Raw genomic sequence first — 15655 nt, 5'->3', positions numbered from 1 at the left:
GGAGGGCGTGGAGGTAGGTGTCGATGGGCGATTGGGTACGCCTGGCCGAGATTCTCCTTCGCAACCGGCAACTGTCCACCCGTGCCTGCTTGGAGCGAGGTCGGCTAGCTTGCTGAGGGCTCGGTGCTCCATTGCTCCTCCCTGGGATGCCGCCGGGGCTGAGGGAGAAGCCGTGCACGGGGCGACGGAGCTCCGAGTGTGGGTTGAGAGCGGGACGCCGAGCAAGCTCGTCCCAGGAGGCGGCCTCGGGATGGAGCAGCGGCGCGCTTGCAGCCAGTGACCGGGAAGGGGGCGGGCCCCGCCAGCCGGGGCAAAGCTGTAGTGGAAGACCGAGGAAGTGACGGGCTGAAGGGGCTTTGGTTGTGGCTGACCCCGCCGTGGGGCGGCGGCAGAAGCAGCGGCAGCAGCAGCAGCAGCAGCAGCGGATGGAGCACGCCGGGGAAGGAGGGGACTCTTGCTTGGAGCGGCTGAAGAATTCTCTACCCGGACCCGCGGACCTCGTCGGGGCGGCCAGCACTCTGGAGCGGATCCTGAGAGAATCGGTCTGTCAGCGGCAGGGCTGGCTCCGGGTCTACGGTAAGGGAGAAAGCCTTCCCCGCCAAACACGCGCCCTTGTTTCCTGGCTCTCCCGCGCCTCTTGTAACTCACCTCCACAGCCTCACCTTCCCCATCCCTTTCAGTACTTCGTCCGCGTTGCCTCCCTTCCCTGCAAAATAGTCCTTCCTCCCCATCTCCCTCTCCTGCCGAAAGACAAAGCGAAGCGGGTGGATTCCCATCTCCCCGAATTGGTTAGGATGGCTCTTCCTCCCCCCACCTCCCCGCGCTGAGTTCTTTCCAGCTGGGGTGAAGGGGGATCCACCTGGTTTCCCCCTCCTTTCCACCTGCTTGCGGTTCCATCCCTTCGTTCGGGAGCATCTGGCCAGGTACCCAGATCGCCAACTTCCCTTTCCAAGCCCAAGCCCAGCTTTAAAAATGTTGCAGTTACAGCGTCTCTGCTCTGAAGGATTTTCTTCCCAGGACTGTCAAGAGCTTTTAGTATCTAGCTGTAGCTGGAAGTAAAGCAGAAAAAAAATGTGTACCACTTTCTGACACACCTTAACCAACTGCATAACCCCACCCTGGCTTCTCTATGCAATATAGTCCTTTGCCTCGTGTTTCATCTGCTTCAAGCATATTATTAATGTGGCAAGGTATGTTTGCTTTTGGAACATCAGTGGGTCTCATTTTGTCTGGTTTGTGAATCACTTTTATCGCCCTGTTTTTAAAGGGGTGCCATTTACTGAATCCACTGCTTCCAACCCACCTTTTGGAAGCAGCTGCTTTATCATCCTGTGCAGTTGTGAAGTACCGGCACCCTCGTGGTTCTCCCTCCTTTTTACCCATATAGCCATTTTGGCTTTATTTCTTGATTCAGGGCAGGAATGATAATAATTTCTAAATTCTGCTGTATACTTTTGGACCAGTGGCGGCAGTTGTCTCTGAAAATGCTGAAGTGTCTCATAGCTTGTGATTGCAAACTTTGGGTTTGAATCCTGTTTTAGAAGAATAATTCCCTTTGATATGAATATTTTCTTTATCATAAAGATGTCAAAGGAGATATTTCCCCCTTTTGATACTTCATTGATAATATGTAAGTTTCACATTTTATACAGAATAATAGCTAGAAGGGACCTTGGAGGTCTTCTAGCTCAAGCAGGAGATCCTATACCATTTTGGACAAATTGCTATCTAATCTGTTCTTAAACACCCACAACTTATGGAGGCAAGCCATTCCACTTAACAGTTCTGGAAATTAATTTTGTGCAGTATATGTTTTCTTGTGTGTCACATGCTTGTGCTGTATTTGTTACATTTGTTGGGATGGGGGTTAATTGCTAATCCAGGATTTAAGATGGTGCCTCAATGCTCTATTGCTGTTCATCAAAATATAATGTAATGTCAATGTTTTAATAGTATGTGTGATTACCACCTTCTGGCATCAGTTCTTCTTCTTCATGCCTTTAAAAAGTAATTCTTTTCAGCATCATGTTAATACCTCCCTCCTCACCTCTCAAGTTCAGCACTATTGTTTATATTTGTTGTCAGATCTCTGTAAATAGCTATGCCATTGGATCCAGCAGGAGGTGGAAATGTTGAATGGCCAAAATTATTTTGTGTTTGAATTTCTTCTTGATTTGGGGAAATTGTAACCACATGTTCATAATACAAGATAAGGCTTTATTACTAATATTAATTTAAGAGAATTTCCCTCTTTGAACATTCAATTGTTTGAAAACATTCAAATTTGTTTTTATTTCTAATATTGAAAACAATAAGACAAAATTACTATTCTGCCTCAAATTAATGCAGTTGCAACAATAAATTCTTCATTCTTTGCAAAAGAGAAGGAAAGGGAAAAAGACTGTACCTGTGACACTTTCTACCATTCTTGACAATTTCACTCTGCTCTGTTTGGGCTAAGTGAGGGGCAGCTTCAGAACCATTCAGTTGCTCTTAGAGTCTTTCTCAGGATCTAAAGTTCAGAAATTGGAAAGAGGAATAAGGGAAGTAGTTTCTCCATGGGAAATAGATCACAGTGTCATAAAATAAATAAAGCTAGCTTTGCATTAAATTCAATATATAGTATTTAAGAAGAAAATAAATCGGTTTAGCTATCTGGCTAATAGTGGGAAACACAGAAGCCTGAAGATAATCTCAAACTGATAACATTCTTGTGTAGTTTTCTTAACAGCATAATTGCTCAAAAAATCTTAGTAAGTTCAATAGAATTTACTTTCAGATGTGAATATCGGTTCATGGAATTAAAAAAAAAAGACTGGTAGGGAATGATTATTTCAATATACGGTAAAATATTAAGATGCTGAAAATTATTAGAAAGCTGACCATTGTGCTAATTTTGAATAAATCCATTATTCACTTGAAAGCAATGTGAAAACATTATGATCTGAAATCCTATCAGCTATTTAAGCCCTGGTGTTTATCAGAAATCAAAAACAGAACCATTTTGTTTGACTAGTCTTGGCCCACCCACCCACAGATACTGCTTTTCTTTTGCTGTGTCTGCTTCTCCTCTGAGATAGGATGAGTCCCCACTTTATTAACACTTCATAAATGGCTCAAAACAGAATTATTTAGAATGTTTGTGCTGACATTATCATTTACTGGATTCTTTTTGTTTATTTTTGAGGTCTTGCATTTTGCATGCATATTTTTCCAAGTTATTCCATTTACAGGTTGTCACACTGTGAATATTTTAATGAATTGGATGATGTTGTAAATTGCCCAGAGACATTTGATTGTGGTAGGCAACAGCAGATTTAATATATAAGAATGAATGGGCAGAGTATAAACCTCATTTTCTTCTCTTTCCAGATGTATTTTAGATTATTATTAATGACCTGCTTGAAGATATTGCCATTGTTCATCATGTGCTTTTGTACTTACTGACTTGCATTCATTTGGTAGCTGTATTTATAGCAAAGATTGTTGAGAGACTGGAAAAAGGATGTCAAATTCTTTAGTGATCTGGCTGATGTACAAGACTCAGTGTTATTTCCTATTTTTTTTTCAAGCCTACTCTGCTGGTATGTAACCTCCTAAAATAAATCTGTATCAGTATGCCTCGCCTATTCCCATACTCAGATTTTTATAGCTTCATGTGTTCTCTGTGATAAAAATGCATCATGATTCAGTCTTAAAACCAGCAATTTAAGATGGTGAATATTGCCTTTATGCCTGTTTTGTTCCAAACTATGTCAGACTACACAATCCTTTCCCTCTGAGGGAGCAATTCACTATTTATTTCCTTGTTTGTTATGCAAGGGAAGCTAATACAAATGTTTTGCTGAACACTAAAATATTACTGGACTTCCAGGCACTGCTGAAACATAAGCTTGGGCAGTTGCTGCCAAGTTAAACCCAGACAATAAGGGAGATGAAATGAGTAAGCTAGTAATATTTATTTGACTAGGTCTTGTTACTATAAAAGTGTGGTAATATCATGTATACTTCTAGGCAAACTGCCATATCAAATAATTTGTCACTATGTTATCTTAAAATTATTTGTCTCCACAGAATGGAATGGCCACTATTGACTTCTACTGAAATTTTTTTAGATGCTATAAGCAGTGACAAAAGTAAGGGAAGCCAGTTTTGACTTTAAGCATACCTACAACACTTTAGGTCAATATTTTTATAAAGTGTGGTCCAAGGACCTCTGGGGGCTCCCAAGACCCTCTTAGGGTTCTGTGAAATAAAAATGATCAAATATTAAAGATTGCAAAAGTTTAAAACCGTTTCATTCTTATTCGTACTTTTGATTAGTTAAAAAATAAAGGGCTTTTTCATGAAAAATATGTTAACATCTAATGGGTTTAATTTTATTGTTTTTACATGATCTAATAAATATTCTACAAATTTGTCAGTTGGGAAGTGAGACAAGGTCCTGAAAACAAAAAGTTTAAGAAGCCTTAGGTTATGTTCTGGATTAATAGTATTGGCTCTGGCTGCTCTTTTTGATTTTCATACTTAATTGAGGCCCTTCATAATTTGCCTGAGAGGCAGAAAGAGCTTGTTACTAAGAATGCATAAGAAGTAGGGCAAAGGCTGCTCTCTATCCCAGAACTGGGGTTTCCACTGTCCTGAGGTAGAGATTTCCATTCTTTTTCTCTCCACAATCTGTACCTGAATATGCTTTTGATAGAACGTGATTGGCTGTTTCTCCGATAACTCTCATAAAAAACCCTAAAAAGCCGTAAGTTCTTGCTTATAATTACTATATCTTATTATTATATGAATTCTTGTCCTTTCTTCAGAACAGATTCATCACCCACCTCCCACACCAATGTTCAAGAGCTTTCTATCTCTTTTTCCATTATCACTTGTAAAGATGTTGCATTCCCCATAGTTTGGGGGATCCAATAGCAGGCTTTCATTGCATCTGCTTTTTCCCATGTTTTCTCTTGCTGTGAATTAGAATGATTGTCGGGCACTGAACTAGTTCACTTCATGAAGTTATAATTAGTTCTGTGCTTTTGGGAAATTCAGTGTTATTTCTGAATAACCACATATTCTAAGACACAAACATTAGAAATGTTAGCAATTGAGTGCTTAATATTCCAAAATTAGCAACCATGTAAAATGTTGATAAAGCTCAGTACCTTGCATATTGATAGAGACTGTTAATAGATAGTCCTAAAAATTGCTGATGCTCTCTTATATATTTATATATCTCTTGAAATTAAAATCTATGAAAATATAGTGGTCTTTATTTTTCAAGTGTAATTGGCAACAGCATTTCCAAAGAAACAAATAATTATGTTTAGCTTATCCTAAAAGTAAAAATACAGAATCATGTTTGGTTTAAGTGGACAAAAGAAGGATCTGATTATTTTAATATATAATTATACATTTTATTTTGTTTTTTCATAATTGTATGTTATTTGGTTGGTATGCATTGTGGAATATGTTTATCTATATATAAAAGGGAACCAAAAATCAAATTAGTTTAAGAAAAGAATTATTAGTCTAGTCTTATAGCCTGTATTAGCCAGAGTACACTGGAAAGAGCAGGGGATGGTTCTTGTTTTTGTCATAAGTAATACTGGAAGGGAAGCTTGATAAATTCTAAGTACATTTTTCTAACATTACAGTCAAGGGAGCCATTAATATAATGACCATTCTCCGTTCAATTTTTCCCATATGTTCATTCAGGTGCAGAGATAAAATAGTAAAAGTGTATTTTCCAGGAACTAAATTAGATGTCTATGTAAAAACAGTTAAGTTTGAAATAAATTTTGCACCTTATCTTGGATCTCATTAACCTTGTATGGTATTGCTCTAGGAACTGTGTACCACTTAGCATGAATCTCTAAGGAGCATTCAGGGACAGGAATGTGATGGATTTAGCAGTAATGCAATATTATCACCACTGAGATTATTGATAGTTCTGTAGAAAAAATGCTAGATGTAATGCTAGCAGAGATTCTGGGCTGTGGTTTCAGCGTTTGCGCATTAAGGGAACAAATCTAACTTACCAGGGGTCTAGTACTACTGCCCAAACTTGGCTCCTCCCTGGGAATGGATATATGTAACATAACCTGTGGTTTATTTAGCACTTGTCATGAACCACAGACCCTGGTTTATTTATCTTGACTTACAAAAGAACATAATAGGCAAATAAGTCATTGTTTGTTATGAATGATCTGAAAACCTAATAAAGGTTACATGGAAACCTTTAAAAATGTTGCAATTTTCACAGTAATACATTGACATCTAATCAACTGGTATTGGGAAAAGCTGTCTTAAAATTTCATATACCAACATAAAATATCAAGGGCATGTGGGCAGATCATATTCTTTTAGATTCATATTAAATGCACTTATTACAGTTACTTTCATAACTTTTGATAATACCTGGATCTGGGGAAGACTCAAAGGCTGAACTTGGTTACAGCTAGCCATGATAATACTTAGAAGGTTATTATTAATGTTCCTGTTGATCTGTAACTGACATTTTTATCATTCTTAATAAAAGTAGAAAAATTAAATAAATCTACAGCTGATACAAATGTGAGATGGTTTGAATTGATTTTATCTCTTATCTAGGTGAGATGAGATGAGATACTCTTTATCGTCACTTTTTTTCTGTGAACACATTAAAAAAGGAAATTCTGCCTGCTCTCAAAGGAAATGTATATGTATATGTGTGTGTGTGTGTGTGTGTGTGTATGTACGTACATACATACCCATACACATATTTGCACACACACATTCTATACACACACACAAATTAATCACTGTCCATTTTGAATACAAAGCGGAAAAAAGTTGAGAATTAACAAAGTTGATATATATGGCACAAAGCTATTACAGAATCTAATTGTTCTGCTTTGGATAGGACAAAGCCTCTTCCCAGAAGGTAACAAAATAAATTGGTCATGGGGAGGATGTGTTTTGTCCATGACAATATTGTGGACCCTGGTCAAGCGGCATTTATATGCTATGTCCTGGATAGAAATAATCTTTTCTGCCATCCTAACCACTCTGTACAGCTTTCCACTCCGAAACAGTAATACTTCCAAACTACACAGTAATACAATGTGACAGGATGCTTTCAATTGTCCCTCTATAGAAAGTGGTAAGGACAGGAGAAAGAAGATGTGCTCTTCTCATACAGCACAGAAAATGCAGGCACTGTTGTGCCTGCTTCACCAATGTCTCACTGTTGAGCAACCAAGCTAATCTACTCATCAGCTGCACACCCAGAAACTTGATACTACTAACCACCTCCACAGCTGAAGGTATATACTTAGTATTGAGACTTTCTTGTCTTGTTGCATGTTTTTAACATGTGTGATGAAGAATTTTTGGATGCTTTTGTTGCTTGTATCATTATCATTGTAATGAAGATACAGTGAAGATACTGTATTTCCCAAATGAGGAGTTAAAATTATTTATTTTAATGGATGAAGGTACTATGACTACTTTTAATATCTTGGGAAATACCAGATTCAGCCATCGAGAGTACTGCTTGTGAATTTGTGAATTTTGTACAACCAGAAATGTGACTACATTTAGAAACATTAACCACTAGCAATTTCTATACAATTTTCTTTAATTGACTTGGTAACTAATGACATATCCTAAATTACTTTCTGATTTTGCTGATGCAGAGATTATATTATTTCTGGTCTCTGCTAAGCCAAGCATCTATATGCTTAGAAAGAGACTGTTGATTGATATCTATATTTTGTACTTTCAGAGCTGAGGAATCGCCAGTTTCTTTCTCTTAACCTCCGTTTAACTGAATATGAGCTGCAAGCTTCACAGCTGCAATGTAATGTAATAGCCTAATATTTGAATCTTCTCATTTCTTTCCATCCCCATTCTAGGAATTTACTTGATGAATAATTCTGAAAAAAAATTGCTTTCTTTTTTTCTTTTGTTTTAATTGGAGCTAGTGAAAATATCAACAAATTGAATGTTTGATATTTTTTTTGATGGACTAAAATATATGAATATTTTCTTACTATCTTGTAATTTGGAGTAAAAAAATACAATTGCAGAGATAGTGTTTCTCCTCTGTCCAAAGAAGAAAATTGACACCAAATAGCCTCATGTATATTTTCAAAATGTGGGAAATGTGAAAGTTTTGATGTAGGAATAAAGAGACAATAAGATTTTTGCTTGATTCAACAATTCAATGTAATGTACATGTTCTGGATACTTTGATGTAAATACCATTGCAGCATGAACAAAGTTATATTTCTATTTCTGGCAGAAATGTGTTATGCAAGTACCCAGGAAATCCTTTCCATATAAAATTATTAATTAAATAAACCCTTTCTTCCTTTGTTAGATTTGTAGACATAAAATTGAGTGTTAAAGAATTCTATGGCTTTAAAATGTCATTTCTGTTAGATGATGATTATCCTTTGCTTTAACACTTCATAAATTGAATCTAAAAATGCAGCCACCCGTGTTCTTCTCAGTAGATAGATATGAGGTTTCTGGAGAATGTTCTGCCAGATTTTACTCTGTGTCTTTTGGATAAGAGTTGCTTTCTATCTTCTTGCTCCCTTCCAAAACAACCCACAGTACATGATGTGGCTTTTTGATTTCTAACAGCAGCAAGCACGATTCAACTATATCTCAGTTAATAAAATTGTTTTACGGAGAATTACATAAACGAAGCACATAGGCTTTTATAGAAATGCCAAGCACTACACAGCGCATCTGTGGTCCAGGTATTAGACTAGATCTGTGTTCAAGTCCACTTCAGCCACAAATAGTCTCCCCCTGTTCTTGGGGGCAACGTCAGAGTGGGGAATAGAGGTGGTATTCAGCAGGTTCCGACCAGTTCTGGAGAACCGGTAGTGGAAATGTTAAATAGTTTGGAGAACCGACAAATACCACCTCTCACTGGCCCCGTTCCCATCTATTCTCTGCCTCCCGAGTCTCAGCTGATTGGCTGGGTCTTCTTTTGTTGCCCTGCACAGGAGAATGGAGCTAGAAAGCAGGTTAATGGGGTAGGGTGGGAATGGAGATTTTGCAGTTTTCTTCCCCTGCCACGCCCACCAAGCCGTGCCATGCCCACCAAGTCACACCCACAGAACCGGTAGTAACAAAAAATTGAATCCCACCACTGATGGGGAATGCTATGAATCCTGCCTATACCATTTTTGTGAATCATTATCTCTTAGAACAGAAGGTCTTAAAACTAACATTTTTACATACTGTTCTTAAGAAGAAATATCTCTAAATCCCATCACCTCTCTATATCAACCCTATGAGCTTTGACCAGCAGTTTAGCAAAATTTAAAAAAAGGGGTGGGGGTTTGGAAAACCCACATTTTTTTCTAATGAAATAACAGAACTAGGTGGGTCAAGCCACAAACTATGTGAGCATGGAAAGGAATTTCCCATTGCTATGACTGACTTAATCATGATTCCATATTTTTGGCTCCTCAGATTAAGTAGAAAAACTACTTGTCTTTATGCAAAGAGGAAGCAGTTATTTATGATCCTTAATGGGACATGAATTGAAAGGCCAGATTCGGAATCATATATTTCAGAAATGTATTTTGTTTGTTTTTTGTTTTTGTTTTTATTGGGTGTTACATAGCTGTATTGATGAGTGTGTTCAGACAAGGATACATCCCAGGACAAATTGTGCATTAAAACAGTAAATGGGAGAGACTAATTTCAAGCCAAATGGATTGGTTTTAGCTAATGGAAATGTATTAAGGCAAAGCAAATGTTTGACAAAGTTCATTAAAACAGTCTCATGCTTTTTTGATTTCATGCTTAAAGGACCAAGTTTTAAATAGGTTTTCATTTTTATTTAAAGGCAGAGAAACTACTTTCCCATTCCTAAAAGAGAACTTTCCTTCTGTTTGAGAACTGTAGCTTGATGTATATATAGTGTGCCTAAATTTGATTTTTACTGTTTTTGACTACACTGTATTAATAAGTATGAAAATAATCTTGTGTCTTTAAGAGGATACATGGTGGTGAACTGTTGCATAATTACTAGGAATATTCCATAATAAAATAGGAGAGATTGAGTTCAACTTTGACAATGAATGTTCTCTTGTCTTGCATTTATTAACCAGAACATTGGATGGCATATGATATGGTCCTCTTTTAAAAATTCAGTAAATAAATCATGTTTCATATTTAATTGTATTTCAGTTTCCTTTGAATTGCTGTGATTGTATATTAGAATAAGGAAGGACGAATAAAAGTAAAAAGTAAAAGTGCAACAGCTTACAATGCTCTGGAATTGTGATTGCCTTTCATATAAAAAACTTTATAGATTCAGCATAAAGTTATAATTTTTAACCATGATTGATTACTCATTAGGTCAAATATGGCTTCAAAAGTTGTGTAGCATCATAAAGGCTAATAAATACAATGGCATATGTTTTTATGGAGGCAAGATCAATAGATAACTTCTAGGAATTAAATTTCTAGGTCCAGGATGAGGTTAAACATAGACTGGTACTCCAACTATATATTGGGAGTTCTTTCACTTTAGAATCAGATTTATCTTCCTCTTTCAACAGTTACATACTCCTTATGCACTCTCTCCTGATTTAGATGTTTTTACAGTCCATAGTTTTGATTGGAATGTTCTTTAATATAAATGACATACATGTTTTTTCTCTCAAAGAAAGGAAAAATAGTTTCAGAGGGAACATGCTAAGATTGTTTGGCGTTAATTTAAAAGACAATTGTTTCCTGCCTTGTTGCTTAAGTTGCTATATATATAAATCGCTGCAGGCAACATACACTTTGAAGGAATGAAAAATGTTAGAGGTTTGTGTGTGTTCAGTTTGTTGAATGAATAGAAGTCACAGTGTCATGTTAAAAAAAAACCTTTTGGAGTCGTCGTCCCCCCAAAAATAGGGTTTATAAGCTATATGACTACAAGGGCAGATTATGGAGTTGAGGTTTTTGAGGGTACCAGGTTCAGTAGGGTATAATATAAAGGGAGCAATTCAAATTTGCAAAATCGTTATAAGAGATGAATGAGATATTTTCTTATTTTATAGACAATTTGTTGTGCTCTTTGTTATATGATTACATTAAACTCATATTACTAGATAATATTCGTAAAAGGAGAATTCTCAAAAACTTCTCCCTTGTATATCTTTCTTCTGTTCTCTTGTATACTCCTCCAGTAAAATGTGTATATGAAATACTTGCCATTGTTATATATAAAAACAAACTCCCATGTTTTCTTTCAATTTGCTTATCCATGATACCTAAAAGAAAAGTTCTGGCTTCAATTTTAAATCCATTTTTAATATTTTACATCCATTTGTAATAGTTTAATATAAAGTAAGGTTGTAAATTTAGGTAAGAAAAACAAAATGCACAGGTATAGTATATGTGATACCTCGTTCAATAGTAGTAACTATGAGAGGGATCTTGGAGTCCTAGTGGACAATCATTTAAATATGAACCAGCTGCCAAAAAAGCCAACACAGTTCTAGGCTGCATAAACAGAGGGATAGAATCAAAATTACGTGAAATATTAATACCACTTTATAATGCTTGGTAAGGCCACACTTGGAATAGTGCATCCAATTTTGGTTGCCATGATGTAAGAAAGATGTTGAGACTCTAGAAAGAGTGCAGAGAAGAACAACCAAGATGATTAGGGTACTGGTGGCTAAAACATATTTAAAAAATTGCTGGAATTGGGTATGTCTAGTTTAATGAAAAGAAGGACTAGGGGTGACATGATAGCAGTGTTCCAATATCTAAGGGGTTGCCAGAAAGAATAGGGTGTCAAGCTACTCTCCAAAGCACCTGAAGGCAGGACAAGAAGCAATGGGTGGAAACTAATTAAAGAGAGAAGCAACTTAGAACTCTAAGGAGAAATTTCCCCGACATTTAGAACAATTAATCATTGGAACAACTTGCCTCTAGAAGTTGTGAATGCTTCAACACTGGGAGTTTTTAAGAAGAGAAGAGACTGGATAACCATTTGTCTGAAATAGCATAGGGTTACCTGCTTAAGCAGGGGGTTGGACTAGAAGGATCCTTCAGAGGTGGTATTCAGCAGGTTATGACCAGTTCTGGAGAACCGGTAGCGGAAATTTTGAGTAGTTTGGAGAACTGGCAAATGCCACCTCTGACTGGAGATTTTACAGTATCCTTCCCTTGCCACGCCTACCAAGCCACGCCCACAACACCGGTAGTAAAAAAAATTGAATTCCACCACTGAGACCCTTCCAACTCTGTTATTCTATTCTGTTCTGTTCTGTTCTATTCTCTGAGTTAAGTATGGGAAGAATAGAGAGAGTATGAATAAAATTTAATCTCACCTTGTTTGATAATCTTCAGAGAGACAAGGATCCATTATAATAAAGAAGATAAGGCAGCAAAATGAGCAAATCTGCTTATTCTTCTAATAGCTATATTCTCTGATTGCCTATCTGAAGAGGATGGATTCTGCTGTAACAGGCAACACCATGATTCATTCATTCATTCATTCATTCATTCATTCATTCATTCATTCATTCGTGTTAGGTGAAACCTGGCTCAAAAATGGAACTGTGAGAGGAACCTTGAGTCAGCAGCGCGTGGCAACAGCCAAAAAAGCTAATACAATTCTTGATTGTATAAATTGTATAAACAGATTGTTTAAATTGATAAAATCAAAATCATATTAATGAAATATTAGTACCACTTTATATATCCCTAGTAAGACCGCACCTGGAATACTGCATCCAGTTTTGTTCACCACCTTACAAAAATATGTTGAGAGTTTGGAAAAAGTGCAAATAAGGGCAACTAAGATGATTAAGAGCCTGGAGACAAAAAAAATATGAAGAACAATTTCAGGAATTGGGTGTGGCCAATCTAGAGAAAAGAAGGACTGGGGTGACGTGGTATTCCAGTATTTGAGGGGCTGCCCCAAAGAAAAGGAGGTCAGCTTACTTTCCAAAGCACCAGAAGCCAAGACAAGAAACAATGGATAGAAACTAAGCAAAAAGAGAAGCAACCTGGAATTAAGGAGAAATTTCCTAACAGTAAGCACAATTAACTAATATAAGCAGGGATGGGATTCAGTTTTTTAAAACAACTAGTTCTGTGGGCGTGGCTTAGTGGGTGGGTGTGGCTTGGTGGTCATGTGACTGGGTGGGCATGGCCAACTCAACATCACTCATGTCAAGGGGTGCTTCTCCTCGCCTGGCCTCTCATGACAGTGGGGATGCTGCAATGGTCATAAGTGTGAAAAATGGTCAGAAGTCACTTTTTTCAGTGCCATTGTAACTTTGAATGGTCACTAAATGAATTGTTGTAAGTCAAGTACAAAAATACAAAAAGCTTCTTTGCTTGCAAAAAGCTGCCCTAAATACCAATCATTAGATTAAAAATACCTGCAAGCTGGAGTTACAAATCAGGCAAGGTGCCAGAGCACCTTGAGGAATGAAAATAGTTAAAATGCAGTGATAACTATCAAGCAGCCAACTCTTGCTCATAAAGTGAAACCCTTTAGCAGGGAGGTCATTTAAGCTCTCCAGAAAAAGTACACCTGGGAAAAGCAACCCTTAGATCTATTTGCACCACTTAAAAATACCAGCTGGTCTCACTCAGCTCACAAGATATCCTAAGGAAATCATCCAGATTTAAGGAAATGCCCCCCAGAAAGGCAGTAAAAAACATCAGTGCCAAGCTTGCATTTTGCCTCTTGGAAGTATACCCCAAAAGGACAGTGCCAGATAGTACTAAAGCAGTGAAGGAAGACCCCCCTCCACGGATAGAAAAAGAAACCATGAGGCAAGAAAAAATTCAAACACAATACAAATAATTAAATCACAACAGTAGCTTTTGCTTGTTGAAGCTGAATAGGGAAAATTATCCCATCAATAAACACAGGATTAAACATCACCAAGCACAGAATTAACCTTCACCAAAAACCAGTTTTAGACCAAAACTCAGAAAAGGTATGTAAACTCACGTTTGAATGTCAATCTTTTTAGCTAGCCAAGAAGCCTTGCTGAATGTCACTCATCTTGGTTCCCTGTCACTAAAAGCTTTGCTTCATTATTCAATTATTTCTTCAAAGTGCTGATTATCCAGGGAAATATTTCCTCCCAACAGCAGTGTAAAAATTTAAAACAACCCTTCTCCTTTAAGAAAGTCAAGCCTCAGAAGCTCTGGAGATAGGAAGTCTAGGCTGTCTGCCAAGAATGTAATAAGGGTGGAAAAAGTCAAAAGGAGATTGCTTCTAACTACCGGTTCTCCAAATGGCGTAGAAAGTTAACAAGGGGTTCTATAGAACCGGACAGAACCATTTGAATCCCACCCCTGAATATAACAGCTTGCTTCACACGTTGCTTGCTTCATCACTGGATGTTTTTACGAAAAGACTGGACAGCCATCTATCTGAAATGGTATATGGTCTCCTGCTTGACCAGAAGAACTCCAATGTCCCTTCCAGATCGTTTCTGATTTTAAGATTTGATTTTTATAGCCACCTATCTCAGCAAGTGACTCTGGGCAATTTTTAACCTGGTGTTCTGTTCTTCACTGTGTGAGACAATCAGAGATAAAGCTTTGGGCTTGATTGACTAAAGTTGTGGGAACACAATGAGATGTAATATATCTATAGGGGAATTGATTTGCATAATTTCTTCCTAGTTTTCATATAAAATTAGTGCAAATGCAAGAGGATGCATTTTGTGTGCTATGTGACAAAATGTAATGGTGTTATTGGAAGGGAGAAAGATGGAAGCAGAACCAGAATTAGCTTGTGTCTATAATTGACTCTGGTATCCTGTTGTCCCACCAAACCATCTACTGTTGCTGATGATGTGATAAAATCGTGTCTCAAATGTCAGTGAATGGTTCTTTGGCATTGCTTTGCTGCTTGGTATTTGCACTATGTAAGGTGGCTTGTCCCACCATGTTGAGTCTTCAGCCTGTCTTGGCCAAATTATTTACTCCAAATTACTCCAAGCAGTAATCTGTGACCTCGTTTTATAATTGCTATATGATACTTATTTCAGCCTACAATGAAATCGTGATTTATCACTAATCTTTATGAGTGATGAACTGTAAAAATAGACTATAATTCATGTAGAAATGAAGCCAGTGGGGACAGTATTTGAGATTTAGTCTGTTAGCTGTTTTAGCAGAACATAAGTTTTAAAATGTCAACACGCTTACCAGCTTCATACATCATGCTATAATTTCGTTGTTTAATACAACATGCTGAACCAAAAACCATAGTATTTGGCACAACACAAAAAGCCAAAACTTAAATAAATCTTACTGTGGCTTAGTGCCCAGTGTGAATTAGGCTACCATTAATGCAATTTTATGTGCGGGTTGTGAAAATAGAGACTGATTTCAAATCCCATGAAATCCTTCATGTACAATCATATATATACTGATGAAAGTTTTCAATGAAACCAAAGTAAGCCATCACATAACAGATTAGGTAACGAGTACAGTGTAATCATTGATACCATTAAATGGAATGCCTAAACCAGGAATGTGGTAATGATGAGTTCTTTATACCTATTTTGAATTAGCTTTGAACTCCAGTTCCACTGACTGCCAAAAATGGACTTTGCCTGATGGGAATATGATAATACATTTTAGTGCATGTGATGTCTCACTATGTAAAAAA

General features: G+C 37.3%; 1 protein-coding gene across 2 annotated transcripts in view; it reads left to right on the top strand.

Annotated features, from left to right (window-relative positions):
• Positions 1-8: 8 nt before the first annotated feature.
• RASAL2 (RAS protein activator like 2) overlaps positions 9-15655 on the top strand; it is a 238558-nt gene continuing 222911 nt past the window's right edge. For both annotated transcript variants that reach the window (XM_087960895.1, XM_087960894.1), the window contains exon 1: positions 9-576. In XM_087960895.1, coding sequence (XP_087817021.1) covers positions 426-576 — 151 coding nt within the window. In that variant the 5' untranslated portion in view covers positions 9-425. The remainder of the gene's footprint in view (positions 577-15655) is intronic.

Source organism: Notechis scutatus, chromosome 3, assembly GCF_049901735.1.
Source record: "Notechis scutatus isolate UNSWTSFEM ecotype Mainland chromosome 3, rNotScu1.2, whole genome shotgun sequence".
NCBI classification, from domain to species: domain Eukaryota; kingdom Metazoa; phylum Chordata; class Lepidosauria; order Squamata; family Elapidae; genus Notechis; species Notechis scutatus.
The sequence above is the reverse complement of the archived record's forward strand: the minus strand, read 5'-3'. Positions and strand labels throughout refer to the sequence as shown.